Source organism: Didymosphaeria variabile (genome assembly GCF_027946475.1).
Source record: "Didymosphaeria variabile strain IMI 356815 chromosome Unknown scaffold_3, whole genome shotgun sequence".
Taxonomy (NCBI): Eukaryota; Fungi; Ascomycota; class Dothideomycetes; order Pleosporales; family Didymosphaeriaceae; genus Didymosphaeria; species Didymosphaeria variabile.
In genome coordinates, this window is record NW_026611622.1 from 333,561 (window position 1) to 354,280 (window position 20,720).

Below are 20,720 nucleotides of genomic sequence, written 5' to 3' on the forward strand. Positions count from 1 at the left end.
AAGGTAATAATTATATAAGAAGACTAATAAATCTTAGTATAGAAGATGTGCTCCTATTTTAACTATAGAATTTTAACTATAAAGAATAGAAAAGATTCTAAAGTCCCTTTAGACTATATACTATTCTTTATTATCTAGGAGATCCTATCTAGACTCTAAAGTCCTAGAACCTCCTAAGGTCCCTAGGGCCTTTAAGGTCCCTAGGGTCTCCTACTTATACTAGACCTTATTATATAATAGATAATATAAGCTACCTATCTAGCTAGCCTATAGGGCTTAATCTAGCTTACCTTTATTCTTAATATCCTAAGTGCAATCCTCCCCACTCGCCTTGCTTAGTCCTGCCGTGATCGTAACATTACGCTGCTTTAGCACGAAGTATAGATAGTATGTTCCGTTAATGCCTTTGTTCCGTCACGGTTGGATGAACATTATGCCTCCTCCGAAATTTCATTACCTCGGCTGTTTTTTTGATGTGCTGATATCTCCATCGTTCATTTTGCGCCATTTATGAGGGGACGGGGGAGTTTGATGTGAGGTTTCCGCCTCTTCGATTTGAGCAGGGATTCTAAGCAATTCGTGTTGAGGAGGTGGAGCTTTTTCGATCCGAGCAATCGACTTAAGCTTCCTATCCATTATGCAAGGAAATTGCCCGTGCCTTCCGTCACTGAGACTGTAGCTTTCTGCTGCTCGCTTATTGAAGATGACACGTAAAGACTCTGTCGAAGACGTGGGAACCTGAAGATTGACAGTACTGTTCTCGGTACTGAACGACTGTGGCAATGATGAGATCTGGAGGTATTCGCTGTCTTTAGACATTCCTGGTTGTACAGACTCAATTTTAAGCTCGTTATCGGTGGTTGTGACAAGGAGAGCTTTTGAGCAATTCGATCCGTCTTCAGTATTCACGAGGTGCGTGTCCGGAAGAAGCCTTCCAGGATGGATCCAACTCTGCTGAAGGTCTAATACACTGGCCACCGATGTACTTGGAACATTCGTAGTCACAAGTTGCCCAATTTCCAAATCCGTAGGTTGCGCAATGGTCTTCAGAGCTAGCATGTCCTTTGGGATTGGTAACACCTCGACATCGTTCTTGTCGCGCGCGAGAAGGTACATGCCGCAAGCAGAGAAACTTAGAGATTCAAAGACGCGACTAGGTCGAGTATTGGCTGTTGGAAGACATACGGGCGCGGAAATATCTGTGACGCGTGTCAGTGAGAACCGAGCGATATTGAGCGATTTTGTTACTTGCTTTTGCCGAACTCCCATACCCACACCTTGTTTTCAGACAGAAAAGCAACGAACGCTGAGTCTTTGTGAAACAATACTTCCCTTACGCGCGGCTTGCCTCTCCGAATCATTGTTGATTGAAGAAGTCGAGCACAGAATGCAGGTTTTCGGAAGATCTCAAATATGGCGACGTGTGTTATGCAGGGCATTTGGTAGTCTGCGAAGGCGATGTACTGCCCCGTGCCACTGAAAGAGATGGAATATGCGTACCAATCGCGCCAGCCAACCTGTTCATTGGGAGGCAGAATGGCAAAGTAATCCGGTCTGAAAGGTTTGAGATGAGAACCCCACCTATTCTCGAAATGTGTCAGAGATTTCAATGGAAGGATGAAAGATCTACTGGTGGAAGTGGCTGGTGAGTCTCCTGGGGCGATCGCATAAACTGTTCTAAGAACAGAGAAGGTGAGACAGTCAGGGCCTATAGCCAAGGCGAAGGAAGTGTCGAAGCTCCTGTCATCTTGCTCGCTATATGATATTGCGCCGCTAATTCTGTACGGGTCTTGACGGAAGGACTGCCGAATGAGAAGGCGTATCTCAGATTCCGGAAGAGCTAGACTGGCACTTGCTATACGTAATTTGGATTCAGTTGACCAGATTTCATACTTGGCCGTCCAACCAGGGCAATGTCTTTCTGCTTCGTTGTAGGCTGTGTTTGGGTCGATCGATTTCCAGAACCACTCGAATGACGACGAAGGATAGATGTTGAGCGTCGCCATAATAGCTCCGTCGCTCGTGAGGGAAGAGATAGTACTCAAACAACGAATGGCGTCTCCATTGTCGTGGGTTTGGGCGAGCGGCTCCATCTTTTTTACAAGTTCCGTGCCTAAAGCCTTCCCCAACTCGGCTGCAATTCCAACGTCAGCGAAGACAGGCACATCGGTCCAGATTCGTGCTGGAACCTCATGAAGTTTCCCACCCCACTCCTTGTCTATCGCCTTGAGGTCATTTGACAATTCCCTTAAGCGGTTGGCTGTCTTTCGCACATGATGTGAGTGTTTGCTTGCGATCCAGATTTCGATTTCTTTGAACCATCCATCCATATCTGCTAAAAACCCGTAGATGCCTTCGATCCAGAAAGCTACAGCACAAGGGCTGCTCAAAAAGCCGCAAATAGACTTTGACATACTGATCGTAGATTCACGGTCAGGATGTTCAACACAGTCAAGTCCGGAGTGTACGGTCTTTGACAGGTGGTAAGACCAGTATCTGATAGCATATTTACAAAACGACTGTTCTTTGACAAAATCGGTAGGATAAGACGAAAATCCCGACTCTACGGCCGGAGATTTCGTAGGGGCGCGGCAACGTATGTGATGAATACACCTTGCTGTCATGAATTCCGCGGCTGAAACCGCATCCGGAATAAACGCGGTTGAGCCACTGGAATGTAGAAGTGCTCTTTCTTTCAAGTAGTCTTTGACCGTGAGATGAGTGAACTGGAAGTACTTTTGATGGTTGCACTCAACTAGACCACCACAGACCGAGATGACGGTGGAAATGAAGTCATCCGGCACTCTTTGCTGGCTATGATCACTGGTAGCCTCGTGCAAAAATTTGCAAGTCAGGTAGGAGCCGTCGGTCGCATGATTCATCCAAAGGAGAATACGCTGCGCAAGATGGGATTGAGGTGTGCCAGCGGTCGTGATCAACGACAATATCCTGTCATACATGGTATTCAGTCCTTCCGGATAATGTACGCTGTTGATTGTGGCCAAACGTGATTGCGGTGATAACGCGAAGGAACTGAGATAGTTGATCATCAGTTTGGCCCAAAGGAACATCCCATCAGCCCCGTAAAGAAGCGTTTCTGCTAATCCCTCGATGTCTGCAGAGTCCGGAAGCTTTTCATTATCCACAAATTCCTGTAACTGATGTTCGAGAAACAATCTTATATCTGAGCTCATGGCTTCTCTGTTCACTGCAATACGATGTCTCTGGTCGACCAATTTATGTAAGCTGTTGACGTTGGGTCGACTAAAAAGGATAAGCTTGATAGGGGATGCTGTCACCAATTCTTTCAATTGGCGACCCAGCATATCTGGCTGTATCGCTTCATCGATACCATCCAAAATGATTGTGAGGTGATCGAAGTCGCTAGCAAGCACCCTAACGAGCTCGTGAAGCTCCTTCGATGTCGCTCTCTGCTGACCAGACAGGGGGGATGATGAGACCCTTGCAAAAAGAAATTTGTCTAGAATGCCGTCCGCCTGTCGAGCACGGCGCAGGATCTGAGCCAGGATAGAGCGATATGCGGCATCGAGGGTGGAGTTCTTTCGGTCGTCATGCTTGAAGAAGAAGTAACATATCTGGTGACTTTGGAGCTCGGACTCGCTGGCTTCAGAAACTTCTTCGACAACAGATGCAGCCAGAATCGTTTTCCCAGATCCAGGGTTGCCTATAGAAATTATTAGGGAACGTGACTAAATCGCAGTCAAACTTACCATGAACCCAGAGTACCCACGGGGGCATTCGCTTCGATGTTACACCTTCCCGGAGCTCCACCTTAGATCTGAGCCAATCCTTGTAAATTTGGTTTTCGAATATCCACTCTGCTGTGCCTTCTTCGCGCTGTTCTTGGCTGTTTTCCAATGCCTCAACAAACAATGGGGGCGCTAGCCAGTCGAGTATGCGTTGCAATGTGGACTCTGCAGGCGCAAGTTAGTAAATTTTCTGCACCTACAATCATGCCACGTACCTCTAAGCTCCGCATTCAGAGCCTGAATCCTAGCCTCGGATTGTCTGGATAAGTCATCGGCTTGTTTCCTATATACTTCCGCCCTCTGCCGCTCCTCTTCTGCGCGTTTTCGTTCGATGGCAGCAGCTCTCTCTGAGTCCTTCGCTTGCTGAGCCTGGTGAATCTCTAGCTCATCAATGATGAATTTCCGATGGTCGTCCATAGCCTCTAGCAAGCTACTGAACTGAGCATCAAATGGTTTCCATATGACATTCGTGATCATACTCAAGGGGCGTTTCACTTCTGGTAAGGATGAGTATTGCCCTTCACTCCTCATTTAAGAAGGACTTACTTCCACTTGAGGCAGTGAATATTCTCGTAGCCATTTGTATGAACCGGAACAGGTCTTGGTATACACTCTCTAGATGTCGACGCATACGCGCTGGAGGATTGCCCTCAAAGAGCTCGATGATCGCAGAATATTGCGGGAAGGTGTTGGACAGTCGCTCCAAAACAAGAATGAGTCTCTCAAACAACGTGGGGAACCCACTAGCAAGCTACCAAAGCTCATTAGATACCACAAGCATACAGAATGCTGCCACAACGCACCTCAAGTACAAGCCGAAAGGCTCCGTACGCGATAGCAACTGTGTCATTCGCGCTTGCGATGACGTTAATGGCATCGAAGTAAGGCCGAAGTTTGTCATTGAAACTCTTCACTACACCCAAACAACGATTCAGAGTCTTCTTTTGGCGTTTTGTCGACATGATTTTGAAGTTTCTAAGCGTCTCCAGCAACTCCTCGGGCGAAGAACACTTGGCGAACCGAGCCTTCTCCTTCTCAGACAGGCTATTGATGAACGCATTGTGCGCTTTCTCGAAAATGTCATCCGTGTTCTGGGTGCTAGAAGAATCAGCGCTGCTCAGCCTTGTCTACACGACATTGTACAAAGTTTACCTCATAATGCCAATGGAATTGGAACGTTACACGTAAGCACATAGAGGGAGTTCGAAGAGTGATACTCGCTAAGAAAATTGGCTCGATTGGAAGTAAGCCGTCGCGCAGTAGACATTCATAGCAGTAGGAGTAAAAGCGGGGCGGTGTTGGCCAGCACATGTGGTGCATGGCTGTGCAGTGAGGCGGTGCACTGTGCGGGGCTTATGATTCGCAGCTCCCAATGATCTTGTCGCTCAACCAACCAGATACACCCCGCTCGTGAGTAGATGCATGATTCTGCGTTCAAGTAGCGGTCTGCAAATACGAGCACAAGGCTTTCATTCGTACTCCTGGTAGTCGACATCGCTCGTATCGTGGTCGCGGCGTTCGGCAATTGTACTACGAACGGCATTAAGGTAAGGTGACCATATTAGCTACGGCTTCATCCAAATAAACCTTTTCTGTCAACGACACATTGGGAATTTGTGCGAATACCATAGCATTCGAAACGGCGAATCTCCTTTCAGTCTAAGTACTCGTATCACATGGAAATGTTATACGTTGAACCACATCAAGGTAGTTTGCAGAACGGCACTTTAGCAAAAGGTTCTTCCACGACTATGCTCATCACTAGGACTCTCATCACTAGTACTCATATCACTAGTACTCTTATCACTAGTACTCTTATCACTAGTACTCTTATCACTAGTACTCTTATCACTAGTACTCATATCACTAGTCACAGCACGTGATCACACATGCCCTTGGGCCCACAGCAACAGTCCGCCCCTTGCCCATTCCGCGCAGACTTCCCATCCAGACACCACTATGTATGCTCCAAAATCGCCTTCCCTACTCCCCCAAAACCTGATCATACATAGTCGCAGTCCTCCCTACCAACCTCCCTAGCAGTACAAATCCACAATCACATCCTCCCGCGCACTCTTCAACCCCACCTGTCCAATCTCTACGACTATGCTCAACGTACCAGCCTCATCACACCCATGCATGCAACCTCTCTACGACTCTCCTACATTACCCTTTATAATCACCAGCTCCTGAAATGCACAAGCACGCACCAGCGAAACGCAATGGCATGAAGAATCGAACCCGTAAGCATCCCTTCAGCGCCCGCCATCCACCGTAAGGCTCACCCATCTTATCTCCGCAGCCATCGAAGTAGACCCAATTTAAAAAGCTCCGATTCATGTCAAGCTACTCTGCGCTTCAAGGCGTTCGAGAAATGCCGCAACGTTGTGCACGTATCTGTATACGCCCACACAGGGGGCACAGTTCTCGACGCCTCCCATCGCCTAAACGCGTTCCATTGGACATAGTGTTAAGATTTTCACGGTAGTTACGGTAGTTACGGTGGTAGGCTAGGCTCGCATGGCAAGTCCCCACGACGTGCTTGAGTGATGAGTGAATATGTTGATTGACATGTCCCCCCATTCCTCACACCCCTTGCAAACCATCACGCAATACACCCATCACCCGACCGTATGCAGAAACATCACTCCCATCAAGCATGCCTTCGGCGCACTGTGGTGTTACGTAGTCGCCCACCCGATAGTGCAGTCTAGCAGCAAACTACGAGTCCCCACATAACCACGTATACGCACGCTCGTTACGTGTACATACCCAACCTTCACGCACACCCCACATGAAGCCACACATAGCATCGTATATATTCATTCTTCTCCTCCTCACCACCTCCTCAAGTTCTATCTACAGTCCAGGCCTCATGCAAACCACGTCCTCCAGCCAAGCCACAACACAACGCGATGCGCGCTCGCCCCGCTCCTTATGCACTGACAATGCCACCACCGTCTCGCAACGTCGCCAACCGAAATCAACAAGAAAATAACCGGACGAAAACGCCCCCGCCATGAACCCATAGCTGATATACACAAATTTCGTATCCTGTCCTGTTCCCAATCATATACCTCGGCCGCGCGGGTGCAGCCTTTCCTCCAATATACACACCAAATCCCCCTCGGAAGCGCATCAAAACCCAGAGTCAGAATCCATGGCCGGTAAAGGAGCGAGGCACCAAACCAGCCGGTATATAACGCCACCAAAAACGCCAAGCTCATGCAATAAGAAACTTCGCCTCGACTCGTATAACAGTAGGCTCAAAGGGATTTACGACGAGACGGTCTGCCCATCGCAGTCCGGAATGGTAACTCCCTTCTTAAGATTGCGGTCCACGTCCATGAGGCCCCACTTGTCCTCCCACTCCTTGCCTTTCTCGTTGTACATGATCTTCCACGGCTCGTCGAAAGCGGAGAACCTAAGTCCGTTAGCACATCTCCCTCTTTAACTACAGGGTGTAAAACAAACGACCTACCAAAAGTACTCAGTATCGTTCTTCATGCTGGGACAAACCCAGTCCTCCATGAACTGATTGAGCTCGGTAATTCCCGCGATAGATCCCTGCGTGTCGGACGTGCAGTCCGAGTCTCCGCAATCGTTACCGCCGCCGGTAGGCCATCCCACTTCTGCGATGACCTGCTTGATGGAGTTGTTGCTCGCCGTGAGCGCTACATCGTGCTGAGTCCAGAAGTCCCAGGTCCAGTCGGCAGCCTTCTTGACCTCGACGCCGGCGAAGAAGGGATGGACGTTGGACATGACGACGTCGACTTTGGTGGCCATGTCGGCGGTCCAGTTGTCACCGAGATCGGACAAAGCGATGGGCAGTTTAGCATCATCGACGTTGTTCTTCTTGGCCAAGGAGGTGATGTTGTCCTTGATGGTGGTGATATACTTGAGGAGTTCGGTTTTGGAGAGGTCTTTGCGGAAGAGGACTTCGTTTCCAACGATGACGCCCTTGAACTGGTGGTCCTTTCCATCTTTCCATTTGGTCACGACGTGCTTGTCGATGATATCCCACATGGTGGAGACCTGTCGGTCGTTGGTCGTGTCATTGTTCCCAAGCCACACGCCAAGCCAGACCTTCATGTCTGTGAGCTCAAGCTGGTCGATTGAGTGCAGGACCATCTCGGTCTGATTGCAGTCAGTTCCGTAGAGACGGACCGCGTTCGTTAGCTGCGACATAACGGCCATGTCACGGGTGATGTTGTTCTGCGAGGGACCGACGTGCAGGCAGTCGGGGTACTGGGTATTAAGGGGTGTGTAGTCCATTCCGGGGAAGACCTTGTGGAGGTTCTTGTTGTTCATGAGCTTCTGGATCTCGTCCGATTTGATGGTCAGATCGTTCTTGTTGTCTTCTTGGACGTCGCTTGCGGAAGTACCACCGCTTGTTCCGGCACTTCCTCCACCCTGTTTGTTCAGTACGGTTCCCAGAACGCCTCCGAGTATAGCTCCGAGGACGACAATGGCGATGACGACAATTGCTATCCACATCTGCTTTTTCCTGCCGTGGTTCTGCTGGTCTAACCACTCAGACTTCTCTCCTCTTCCGGCTGCATGCAAAGCGTTGTCGCCGGTTGGTACGGCATTGTAGTTCCCGCTTCCGTCTCGCGATCCAGCCGCTGCGGCACCGGCAGCAGCACCGGCAGCGACTCCTGCACCTGCTGCAGCTGCGGCTGGTGCGCCGTCTCGGGTGAACAATCCTCTTGACTGCCTTTTTCCCTGCGTGGGCGTCATCCCCCAATCGTCGTCATCTGCTAGTTCATTCGGGTTGATGGCGCCCATCTGCGGTGCGAGATCCAGGTGCGACGAGGAATAGCGGGTGTAGGGATTGTCCGAGTAAGGAACGGCTGTCGGTGATGTTAACGGCGCGCTATGCTGTGAGCTGTGCATGGAGCTGGCACTTGAGTATGCGGCGGCTGCCCCAAATGGTCCAGAGCCGAGTGTTTGGTTAGAGACGTTGTAGGGGGAATGTATGGGTCGCGGAGGCGTTGGCGAATCGTAAGAGTACGCATCTGCGAAGGGTGTCTGGTGCGGCGGCACGCCCATGGGGCCACTGTAGTTGTTGTTCATGTCTCGCATGGCTTGCACGCCGCTTTCTCGCTCGTGTGAACTGGCGACGCCTGCTGCGAGCCCGTTGACGCCTCCGCCAGCTGCATGGTTTCCTAGATTGTCTGCGCCGGGCGACGTTTCTGGAGGGGAATAGTTGGAGTAGTTGTTGCTTCCGGGGCCCTGCATCTGGCCGTATGAGGTGTCCACAGCGACTGGATTGCGGTGCGGCGGCGGGGGCGGGGGTATCATTGCGCTTTCTGGTTGCACGGGGGAGACGTCGCGCTCGTCGTAGTAGTGGTTTTGCGGCTGGTATGCCATTATGCAAGTGTTGGGGTGGCTGCCGGCTACAGTGGGTCAATTGAATGGGTTGAGCGACGGCGGGAGCCGGTGTTTCCTGTGGCAGGCGCCCAGCCTCGCAGTGATAATGGGCGGGTAGATAGCGAGCGATGCGCAATTTGGAGCGACTGTGGTATGGTCGACCGACTTCAACGAGGGATGGTAGACGACAAATTCAACACTGAGGATTGGCTTTGGTCTGATGACAGGCGCCTCTGCTGGGGAGTGCGTCGAGGACAGCCAAGGTCGTGCGCGCAACACACACGGCTGACGTGCCTTCCCGCTTCCAAGTTAGCGCCCGTGCCCCGGGGCAACCACCAGCCTTCGTCTGACGCACCAAGAGAGCCGCAACGCTGCTAGCAGAAGCAGGATTTGCCAGCGCCATGGCGATCCGTCTATTCTCTCCTGCGTCGCGCGTTGGCACCAGCCTTAGGAATGCATTGGCTGGAGCAGCGCTGTTCTCTGCGATGCAACCGGCAGCTCTTTCCGCCTTTGTCGCCGCTGGTGTTGTCCTACCTTAGTACTCAGCCCCCCGATCCAATGTATCGTCTGCAGCCCGCTGAAATCTCCATACTCCTGTCCGGTGGCACCGTGGATGCGGGCGCCCAGGATCCCAACGGCCGTCTCCACTGCTCATTAAAGATAACAGCGTCCCCGAATCCTGCAACACTCTGCGAGATTATCTCCCAATCGATACTGATGGACGTCTTGCGTCTTTCCATGGTGCCAGCGATTGCTACACATCTTGCGGCATGAACGGGGACCCGTGTGCTAGACGAGAACCGAGTTGCTCACGCTCACTAAGACGCTCAGCTCCCGCTTCGAGACCGAGCCTCTCCAGCGCCCTCCCTTTCGGAGGTGAGATGTGGTCTCTGGCGATGCAATCACCCGCCCGTCTCTTTGCTGCAGTCGGACAATGCTTGCCGTACGTGAAACACCGCCGTCGATCGTCCCGATTGCGAAGCGATGCCGATCCTCCACTGAGGAACACTGCCTCCACCCTTGAACATCCTCCTTTTTGTGATCCGCGCCGCCTTGACTCGGAGCTTGTATTTCCCTCTGCTCGAAGCCCTTGGAGCCCTGGCGATTCGCCTTCTGCTGGGACGTGTCCCACCACGCCGTCCTGTCTCATGGACCATGAGCTACACTATTGGAGGAAGGCGCTACCCTGCACTAGCCACCGCTAGTCTATATGCGGCAGCCGATATAACCGTTCCGCCACAGGGTTGCGGCCGCGTGCATCCAATCTTACATTTCCTGTTTCCTAGGTTGGCGATACATGATCCTGGCTGTGTCTTTCTCCACGCTGGATCCTTGGTGGCTGATTTGAAGTTTGCAATGTCGTATCGTCACTGCATAGAATGCGCACGCGACAGTAGTGGTGCCGTGTCGGTATAACATGTATGGTGCTGCAAAGTACATCAAGTCGAGCATCGTACTCCAGAAGCCATGCACTGTTGACTTATACAAACCATGTTCTGCTTCCTTGCACCAAGTTCATGAGGTCACACCTGAATAATATCCCATTCCGCGCAAAGGAATGTGCCTTCTGTTGCGAAGAATGTCCGGCTTCACGCTAGCACCAGGAATAGTAGAGAGAAGAGTAACAAACGTGTCTTTCAAGCTTCCACCGATAAGTGTCTTAGATGCCAAGGGCAGATTTCATATCATCTATTGGCGTCTGTGTTCAAAAACTTCAAAGGTAATTGCACAGACATGCGCTAGTCCAAACGCAGACTGTGCAAACAATTGTCGAGATACAGGTAGATACCGTCCAGTCGTCTCGATAACTATTACCGTCATCACTGTGTTGGCTAACGGCTAGAGGCATACACGATCATTCGGGACGTCTATAGTGATAGTGATACGTGTTGCTGCCTGCCCCTGTGCATGTGTGATCACGTGCTATGGAACATTCACAGCAAGACGAGGCTGGATGGCAGGCAGGCGGGAGCCTCGTACTGCAATTTGGAACACGAAATATTCTCTTCTCGGAATATTCTCTGCCCAGGTGAGCGTTCGTGCGCGCGAGTACTCTAACGCTGTTAGCTGGTGTTTCACTCACTTTGACGGCAAGGTCGCTCTTTCCTTCTGAACGCGCCAAGAGCAAACGCTGGTGACCGTTTGTGCAAACAAGCTATGTGATTTCTTCCCGCACTTTGAATCTTTCCATCATAATTACCTTCAATTCGTATACGCACAGTGGAGAAATCGGTATGGCTTCGTTGCCAGGAGGTCAGAAAAGGCCTTCGCGCATGCCGCTTGGAGGCGCTGGGGTTTCTGCGCGCGGCGCAAACACGGGTGAGTTCCATGAGGTGTGTTGCGCCTGGCCTCCGCTAACACGTACAGGCCATAATGCGAGAAGAGGCCTGGAAAGCGAAGAGGGTGGGGCAGACTCTGTAGCTGGAGCAGAATCGTTGCATGTATCACAACAGAACGTGTCCTGGGACCCCCGTGCTGAAGATATTGCGACATTCGTGCAGCGCGCTATCGAGAGTTTCAAAGAGGACCAGACACGAAGGATCGAGCGAGACGTTGTCACGCCAATACAGCAGGCTCTGACAATCCACCAAGCCGAGGAACACAAGCGAGCAGAGCTTGACTGGCAAACACGTGCAGAAGACTTGCAAAATGAGTACGCGGAAGAAATCAGGAAGCGAAGCGTGCGCCACACCGAGTATGTTGGTCTCTTGAGGAATCGAATAAAGGAGTTGGAAGCCGCTCATACTCCTCGACACACGCAGAAGCAGCCCATTCTTCCGAACCTTATGCTCGGACGGAAGCGACAAGCGGACCCATCTTTTGCAGAGCCGCCACTCAGTCGGACGAGAACCGACCAAGCTCATAGTGATTTCTATCATGACCGCGCAGTTGCTGTGAGCGATCTAGGCGGGACAGACCACTTGTTCACTGCTCGGCACCAGTCATCGAATGTAACATCACGAGCTCATCAGATCATATCTAGGGAATCCCGCAATCACAGGAGCGAACTCGGTATCCGAAAAGACCACGATATCACCGATCTATCAGCAACCCCAGCCTCGAGCGTCAGTGAACGTAGTCACCAGCTTGATGCTGAGGATCGCCGCGACCAGGATCAGAGTACAGATTTCGAAATCGAAGAAGGCAAGGACGACGAGAGTTATCAAAACAGTAATAAAGCCACAAATGAGATAGGGTCAAGATCCGAATCCGCCGGACACCAGGGGCACGACCAATCGAGGCCGCAGGCACTAGCTGCAGACGGGACGAGCTTGAGGCGAAGCAGACGTAATAAGGACGCTCACCTGTCGCCAAGCCAGGCTGAGGTTCCAGCCCAACGGTCAACGACATCTAGGTTGCCAATACCACCTGGAGCTATGATGGGGCTTCCAGGGCTCCCGATAAAAGTCCTGGCACTAGATGGTACTGGAAAGTACAAATGGCGGACAGAAGATACACCTAAGGAGCTCAGCGAGGAGCTAGAGAAGGCACTGCTTCGCTTTATCGGCGAGTATGAGAGGAGGACTCGAAATTTTCGGCGCTGGCTGAAGAATCCAAGGGACTGTGCGTTGACATTCACTATCACAACCGGGAGGTCTGTTTCCATATTTCCTCAAGAGCTTGTGGCATGCACCGAATGCACCGGGGGCCGAAGGCCTTGTGTGATAATCTTGACCGACGACCAGGGCGAGCAGCAGTTGGGATTTCTGCGTGCCCATGATGGCCTGAGAAACGGAACCGTGGATGATGTAGCCTTCTACATGCCAACGCGGAATGACTGAGGCTTTGGAAAAAATGTTGGCCTCTATTGAGTTTCTGAATGTTATTGAATGTAAGGAGGTGGATGTACTATCGTGGTATGCGATAAAGCTAGCTCACGATCTTGGAAACATGTTGTGTCTCCCAGACAAACAGGTCACGACTGTTGGGCTTTCCGCCTTGGATACTGCTAAGGGTATACGAGGAGAGGATCGAAAAGTACATACTGAAATTACGAGCAAGCTACCTACATGGCAGTCTATGATTGTTACCATTCAAGCCACAGTTGTGCGTCGACATACAACAAGCGTTGAATTATGTAGCTTACGAGATGTTCGTTGTTCAATCCTCATGGCCCTCTAGAAGGAATCAAGATACTTTCTACTAACCGGAATGAAACGGCAGAATACAAGCTCACTCATCCATCACCTATATGCTCTCCCTCCCCGCCCAATTCACCCCCTACAAGCACCATCCAGATCCTTCTTACAATCGATCCCCACGCCCGCTTTCTGCATACAATGCAGCTTCCCAACATTCATCTTACATAGCCGTTCTCCTGTACCTCCAACTCTTGGCCATTCTTCACACGATACCAAGTTCTCCTCTTCGCGCCACAAACCATCATCTCTGCTTACAGTGCTACAGCTAACGTCAACGATGCTGAAGACCCCTTAGTTGTGCGAGACATGCTCCGTATCAAACCCTCCACGTACGTGCTGCCTATATCAAGATCTCCAACTCTCCCTACACACCCACATACAACACCGCAGCAGCCAGCCCGGCGATGAGCGCCCCAGGCACCGCATGAAATAACCCGCCTCCTGACGAGCCCCTCCGCGCGATGTGGTAGCCATCCATACCCGCTACCACCACCCCGATGATACTCAGAATGGTCGCGGTCTCAACCCACTTTCCCTGGTACGCGAATACGAGAAGCGTGATGCCTGTTGCGAGTTGGCGGGCGCCTAGGAGGGATATGTATGAGGTTGTTGTTGCGGGGTTCTCGTGCTTGGGCGACGGTGGTAGGGGAATGCCAAAGGTTGTTGCGAAGGTGATGGGGGAGGTGATGGCTTGGAGGCCGGTGGAGAGGGAGGCTAGGGCGAAGATGAGGGTGACGGCTTTGATTGTGAGGGTGAGGGTGGTGCTGTTCATGACGTTGACTTTGGAACGTCTGAGTGATCAGGTCTGGTTCCATTTCACGAATCAATTTTTGGATCTCGTTGATGTGTCTTTCAGCTCCATTGTGGTGACGTCATACATGTAGGATTGTGTGCACCTTCCTACCTCTATGACTATCCTTCCTCGCCGACACCCACATGTTGGTGGACTTACTCAATAAACGTGTCTAGTATGTCAAGTCGTTTATTTCGCGCTCTGTGATACTTTGTTTTGGATGGCGGCAATGAGTCGCGCCTACATCATGTGCGTTATAATGCCGGGAATAAGGCGTCGATGATGATTGAGAAGAAGAGATATACACAAGTTTGGCACCGGTGATTGCAATTTGAAAGCTAATGTACGAATGGCGTACATATTAGACATCGGAACCACAACTGGCGACAGCCTGCAGTGAGCTTTATAAGACCATGCTCCCCTATCATTTCTCTATATGAGTCACATTTTCCAGCTCGGATTTCCTCCTGTTACTTAAGACATCTCAATGTACCGGACCTGGCCTTCCTGCCACCTCCGCCACATCTGCCAGCACCCTTCTAAAGGTGTCAGGGTCAATACTGATATCGCTATAACTTAACCGGGTATCCTTCACCAACGAAGTACCCTCAGCGGCTTGCTGGTACCCCACAACCTGGAGTGCATAGTTGAACTTTGTTCAAGATCATCCTGACCGTGCCGATGACGATTTTCTCGAGGTACCACTGCCGCCTCGCTCCACAGGTCACTCGCTGGGGGCTCAAAATCCGGACGAAGGTGTGGAGGTAAATATACACCTCCTGCTCTTCCTACCGCTTGCGTTTCTATCTCATCATCGCTATCATCGCTGCTCATTTGTAGTGCACCACTGTTCGCTTCATCGCTGGCATAGCCTGTTGTCATGTCGGTCTCCTGGTCATCTTCCGCATCACTGCGGGCTGCTCGGTCATTCCACGCTTTGCCGTGCGGTCCTGTGGTATTCCGCGCTCTACCGCGCAGGCTTGTATTGCTACACGCTGTTCCGCGCGTTCCTCGATGATTATACGCATTTCCACGTGATCCTCTGCCGCTGGACGCAGTACCGCGTCCTCTAGTACCAAGGGCATCATTGTGCCCACCTCTGCTTCTGGACGCATCGCCGCGTCCTCTAGTACCAAGGGCATCATTGTGCCCACCTCTGCTTCTGGACGCATCGCCGCGTCCTCTAGTGCCAAGGGCATCATTGTGCCCACCTCTGCTTCTGGACGCATTGCCGCGTCCTCTACTATTGATAGCACCACCGCGGCTTCTCATACTGGTCGCACTGCTGTGCTCACCTCTGCCTCTGGACACATCGTCGCGTCCTCCTCGACTGCTACGCGCATTACCGCGCGAACCTCTAACGTTTGCCTCATTGGGCCATGTCTCTTTATGGTCGGTGCCGTTGGAGAAATAGTCTTGGGATTCTTCGTCATACACCACATCGCTGGCGTGCTCCTCGTCACTCCGCTGGATGCGGACCAATGCCTGCACCGAGGTGCTTTGTTCGTTTTCCGCTATGGCCAATGCTACGCGTTCTGCGCGTTGCTGTCGGAGGTCTCTGCGCATCTGTATCATATCTTCTTCCATCCGTTCGAGGAATCTATCAGCTCCATGATCTCCTGCATGGATAGATTCTGCGCGAAGACGCCGAATCTTTTGGAGCTGTTGCCGTAATTTATCACCCAGGAGTCTCGTACCTGCCGAGGCACCCGAATCTTCTGAGCTACTCGAAGCTGTTCGCGTATTTCGCCTTGTATGAGGCGAGCCTGACTCTAGAAGAGCGTTTTCGTATTGTTGACGCGGAAGTTGAGCCCCCCTGGTCCGCGAACTGCGCGAGCACGACCGTCCGCGCCTACGAGGAGAAGGCGATATTGCGTATCGCGCACCACGCCGAGATGCTCGCTCACGGCGCGCTTCCAAAAATGGTTCCAAGTCATCGACAGTGAAGTATCGCACAGGGGGCGGCTCTGGCCGTACTTGATAGGTGCTGGATTCACGCCGCCCGTAGATTGAAGGCGATCGAAAACTCTGCTGTTGATGGAAGTCTGAGACCCGCTCATGGCGACCGTCATACCGTCCTCGCGTCTCATACTCAGTTTCGTACCTGTCAGTCACAGGTGAAGGCTCATGTTGTGCTCGATAGGTGCTCAGTTCACGCCGCGCGTAGCGCGAAAGCGACCAGGAAACCTGTTGTCGGTCGAAGTCCAAGAGCTCCTCATAGCGAGCGTCATAGCGAGCTCGAAACTCATACTCAGTTTCGTACCTGTTAAACTCACTGGACGATTCTCTGTGGCCGCGGCCGTAATATTGAGTTTGTGGAGGTTCAAAGCGCTCATTGTCGAAAGTATAGTCCCGCACCTGGCCGGGGTCCGGCGGCATACGACGGTGATACATGATTACCGAAAGCTTTTGGTCAGCCAGAGAAGATCTAGTGTCAAGGGCGAACTCACAATGCGTACGGGTGGTGTGGGTTGTGGGTGAGGTGAACGAGGTAGAGGCGGCTTCAAAAGGTAGCAACTTGCCAAGACTACAGGCTGACGCGTCTCTGACTCGGCCACAGTGGTGAGTGAGAGTGAACAGGAAGGAGCGGCATCGATTTTTCGAAATTAACACCTACAAGAGCAGATGCTATCAAGTAGCTACTTCGCGTACCATGGTTCTGTCCTAGGCATCACCACTCAACAGAACACTAACAAGTCAAATCAAAGCTATGCCCACGAACATTGCCTAGCAGGACGTGATAAAAACATGTTTTTGAAAGAAAGAGAACACCTACGAGAGAGTCTACGAGAGAGCCTCGCCTCATTGCAATAATCTCACCACCCTCATCACTTTCCAAACCATACCATCACTGCCACCAGGCCTCGCTCATGCCCTATCGAACTTCGACACCTTCGGCATCCTCGGGTTGGAGTAATTCTGCAACAGCCTCTCCAGCCATCTACCAGGATGGAACCTCATGTTTTTCTGAGGAGGAACCGGATTGGTGCGAATCCACTCGAGCTCCTCATCATCAAGCGGTTCATGCCGACACGGACATTCCTTGCCGTTAGGGCACTCCTTCTCGGTGTCGAACACCCACTTGCACAAGGCCAAGTCTTCCTGCCGGGTGCCACCGTAATGCTCTGTGTATAAGCGGACACGGCCCATGTCCTTGGCCACTTCGTAACCTAATGTGCGAGGTGGAGCTGGTACCTTTTCTGTTCGTGGAGCGTAGCCTTTGGCTAAGGTAGCGAGGACGCGTCGTTCGAAGGCGTTGGGACCCTTATCGTGTTGAGAAGCTGGAAGAGGTGTCGGGACAGTAGCTGCGGCGGCAGTACCCCTGATTGTCAGCTCAGGCGACGAGGTGAACATGTTGTTGCGTGGTCCGGAAGGGGCGCTGCGGTCGCCCGCGAAACCTCTAAGACTCCCGCGGGGTCCAGCTGGTGGATTGAACTCTTTCATTTCGTCCTTGACCTCAAAGCGTGCCGGACTTATTGTTGGCGGCCGGCTCATGAGCGCACGACGACCATGATGCGTAGTCGCTCCGTCGTCGGCTACTGTCGATGAGTCCCGGACTGACTCTTGTGCTGGTGAATCCAGTATGTCTGAGCTATAACGCGACATCCTCCTCCTCTGCTCCTCAACCATGGCTTTGATATGATTCCGCTTTTGGACGCTCTCTTCTAGCAACAGCTGCTGGTATTCTGCTTCGAAGTCGGCAGCCTCTTGATCGATTCGAGCCTTCTGCTCTTCGAAGTCCCGCGCTGTACGTACACCAGAACGGGTTGTTGGATGCAGAGGGCTGCGCGAGCGGACTTGAAACGTCATTAGTAATTCCTCTCATTTTTTAGGGCGCAACTTACAAGACGTCTCCTCGATGGGTCGAGGGGAGGCTGACCGACGTTGTTGTGTCTGATAGTGAGCTGGAGTCTATGTCAGCATTGGAATTGTATTGAAACAAAGAGTAGCGTACGATGGCGACTGTATCTATATTCGTGAGGGTCTCTCGTGTCAAGATCATAGTATTGACGTCCGTTGTTTAGGCCGATGTTCTCGATATGGGCGTCGCGCGAAGCCCACGATTGATCGGGGTCTTGAATATGGTTTCCTTGTTCGATATTATCCATGTTGTTGTCCGCAGACCACTCAATCTGCATGCTAGACCTCTGGTCGGGAGTTGACTGGTTAAGGACATCGCCTTGGACAAGCCCATCGCGCATACGCTCATCCAGAGCTCCAATGTCGCTTCGGATACTCGACAGTGGGGATGACTCGCCACTACGCATAGGCGCCTCGCGGGTGCCGTGACTGCAGCGTGCTTTAGCTCAGATTCGCCCGAATGGGCCGCGTATCCTGGAATACTTACTTGAGGCCAGGCAAGTTTTGACTCGGACGGTAGACCTCTTTACGACGGGGATCTTTACGGTCGCGCATTGCGTACCTCTGCTGCTGATTGGAATGGTTGCTCGTCGCCATGTTGTCGACTTTGCGTGTGGGTGACGCGCGGGCAACAAAGAAGGATTTGTACTTGCAATGGGGACACTGGCGGCGAAGTAGAAAGGTGCGCGATAGCTGGCTTTCAGCCGAGTTGTTGACCAAGCGACTGCTGGGAGCCGGGGAGACTTCTTGTCGCGGAGACGGTTCAGACTTCAGAAATTCAACTACTAAGTACTGCGTGCTCTAAAACAAATATTTCAAGAGAGTGGCAGCGCTTTCTAGGCAAGCATCTGCAGTTTGGTGTGGTGTGCTTCCGATTCAAACACAAACAGAGACAAAAGTGTCTCAAAGTGGATATTTTCGACAAGCACTCACGGCCTATTGTTCACCGCGTGGTCTCTAGACACTCCAACATAGCTCGAATAGTTCTCAATGCCTACATGTTTCATCTTGTGTAGAAGAGTGGCTCGTAGCGCTGTATGAATACAGCAGGCAGACACGTTCTATGCATGGCATCGTCTCAAATAAGATTCTCGTGGATCTTCTAGCGACTTTTCGTGGATCCGTTATCCTCCCTTTCATCTTCCGATTCAGATTGTTCTGTCATTGTCGGTCGAATTTGACAGCCCATACACCATTCAGCCACGCCCAACACAGTTCCTGGAGTGTCCATGTCGCCGTTATATCTCTTCTTGTCAGTCTCCCACGTCACCTCCGTGAACCGAGCATCCTCATCCGAAACTTCACCCTTCTCATTCAACTCAATTACCAATTTTGCTATTCATAGTTGAGCGAAACGTCTTGCACAAATAGTGGTAAGGTGAAAGTATAAAATCGTTCCTGAAACATTCCTATCGATGCAACCTACTCAACAGTCTCGTGGCTGTAGAAGACGATGAAATCGTGTCCATGAAGGATCTCACGACCTACGAGGAGGACAGTATTGAACTTCCGTGCACAGGGATCTGAACTTTTCATTCCTAACGACATACTCCACTCACTCAAGTCTGTGGTTGCAAATTGTCAGAAACGGCCCTTTTCTCGCTACGATGTGTGGAGGATGGCGGTGACGTCATGCATCGATTGGACTTCATCCTGATACGGAATGCGCTCCGCCGCGAACGTACCAAGGTACACGAGCACGACTCATGATCCGTAAATTTCCACATACATGCTCAAATAGTCGGTTCGATGACTACAATGACAGGAATAGGTAAGGTTGATGTTTGTCTGAGTGAAGCACCATGCATATAGAAAGTACCATAGGAACTGCAGACCAATTTCAATGCCGAATTCGCTATACATACTTCACAGCAATCTTACAAGTAATACGACAACATGGGGAAAGCCACAGGATACGATGTCAACTCTTCCACTCAGGTTCCGCGAACCCACAGCGGAGTGAGCGATAGTGAAAACAATGGTGAGTGCAGCCGCGCCGCGATCCACTGCAACTCTCAAGCCCCAGGGGCATCATCAACGAAACCAATCGTCTCACAAAGACGAGCACCTGTTCAACATCAACATCAAACCATACTAACCGATTCATCTAGTCCTCCAACAGCCTCTCCTCCAGCATTCCTCACGCGCCATGTACCCCATGGCCAGCAAGTCGATACCGCCCGACGTCTTCAAGCCCGGCTTCTGCGACTCGCAAACCCCCATTGCCGCCGAACTCACGCAATCCTTCCTCGACTTCGCATCAAAAAGCGGAGGTATAAATCTCAAGCAGATGGGCGTCAGGCCAGGCCAAAGATGGTGCATTGAGGCGAACAAGTGGCAGGAAACATTACAACATGAGAAGGAAGCAGGAGTGAAGGTTCCGCCGATTAAGTTGGACTGTACGCATGAGAGTGCTTTGAAAGTTGTTGGGCTGGATGTGCTGAAGAAATATGCGGCGGCTTCAGACGCTTAGTGCATCAGCATGGAGGAATCGGTGGATGGGTTCAGTAGCTCAGCACGAGGACTTCGGAAGGATATTGAAAGATGAAATACTAAGAATCGGTGTATGATACCAATGAAGCGAGGATATGACTCGAAATAATCAAGGTGTATGTTCTATCCTTTCTACCAAACTCAACGTCTGCTCAACGTTGGTTATATTCAATGATTCCATACGGACTGGTTGTACCTGTTCTAAGATGGGTTTATTGAACTATCCCACCTAGCGCTCACATAATCACCTACTTGGTGGGTCAACTATTATTTCCGTTGTCACACTAA

General features: G+C 51.4%; 7 protein-coding genes across 7 annotated transcripts; 2 read left to right on the top strand and 5 right to left on the bottom strand.

Annotated features, from left to right (window-relative positions):
• Positions 1–453: 453 nt before the first annotated feature.
• N0V89_003456 (uncharacterized protein) lies at positions 454–4,927 on the bottom strand (the record flags this gene model as incomplete). Its single annotated transcript, XM_056212258.1, has 7 exons — positions 454–1,199; positions 1,385–3,685; positions 3,732–3,935; positions 3,986–4,267; positions 4,317–4,521; positions 4,574–4,868; positions 4,923–4,927. 7 exons carry the CDS (start codon positions 4,925–4,927, stop codon positions 454–456), a joined length of 4,038 nt encoding a protein of 1,345 aa, XP_056072566.1.
• A 2,119-nt stretch (positions 4,928–7,046) lies between these two features.
• Positions 7,047–9,143, bottom strand: N0V89_003457 (uncharacterized protein; the record flags this gene model as incomplete). The annotated part of the gene is made up of 2 exons (XM_056212259.1): positions 7,047–7,194; positions 7,252–9,143. The coding sequence occupies 2 exons, from the start codon at positions 9,141–9,143 to the stop codon at positions 7,047–7,049; spliced, it is 2,040 nt and encodes a 679-aa protein (XP_056072567.1).
• Positions 9,144–11,416: 2,273 nt separating this feature from the next.
• Positions 11,417–12,925, top strand: N0V89_003458 (uncharacterized protein; the record flags this gene model as incomplete). The annotated part of the gene is made up of 2 exons (XM_056212260.1): positions 11,417–11,462; positions 11,511–12,925. The coding sequence occupies 2 exons, from the start codon at positions 11,417–11,419 to the stop codon at positions 12,923–12,925; spliced, it is 1,461 nt and encodes a 486-aa protein (XP_056072568.1).
• Positions 12,926–13,649: 724 nt separating this feature from the next.
• Positions 13,650–14,223, bottom strand: N0V89_003459 (uncharacterized protein; the record flags this gene model as incomplete). The annotated part of the gene is made up of 2 exons (XM_056212261.1): positions 13,650–14,076; positions 14,216–14,223. 2 exons carry the CDS (start codon positions 14,221–14,223, stop codon positions 13,650–13,652), a joined length of 435 nt encoding a protein of 144 aa, XP_056072569.1.
• Positions 14,224–14,956: 733 nt separating this feature from the next.
• Positions 14,957–15,665, bottom strand: N0V89_003460 (uncharacterized protein; the record flags this gene model as incomplete). The annotated part of the gene is made up of 2 exons (XM_056212262.1): positions 14,957–15,321; positions 15,374–15,665. The coding sequence occupies 2 exons, from the start codon at positions 15,663–15,665 to the stop codon at positions 14,957–14,959; spliced, it is 657 nt and encodes a 218-aa protein (XP_056072570.1).
• A 1,281-nt stretch (positions 15,666–16,946) lies between these two features.
• N0V89_003461 (uncharacterized protein) lies at positions 16,947–18,536 on the bottom strand (the record flags this gene model as incomplete). The annotated part of the gene is made up of 4 exons (XM_056212263.1): positions 16,947–17,875; positions 17,924–17,983; positions 18,034–18,368; positions 18,427–18,536. 4 exons carry the CDS (start codon positions 18,534–18,536, stop codon positions 16,947–16,949), a joined length of 1,434 nt encoding a protein of 477 aa, XP_056072571.1.
• A 1,552-nt stretch (positions 18,537–20,088) lies between these two features.
• N0V89_003462 (uncharacterized protein) lies at positions 20,089–20,412 on the top strand (the record flags this gene model as incomplete). The annotated part of the gene is made up of 1 exon (XM_056212264.1): positions 20,089–20,412. The coding sequence occupies one exon, from the start codon at positions 20,089–20,091 to the stop codon at positions 20,410–20,412; it is 324 nt and encodes a 107-aa protein (XP_056072572.1).
• Positions 20,413–20,720: the final 308 nt, after the last annotated feature.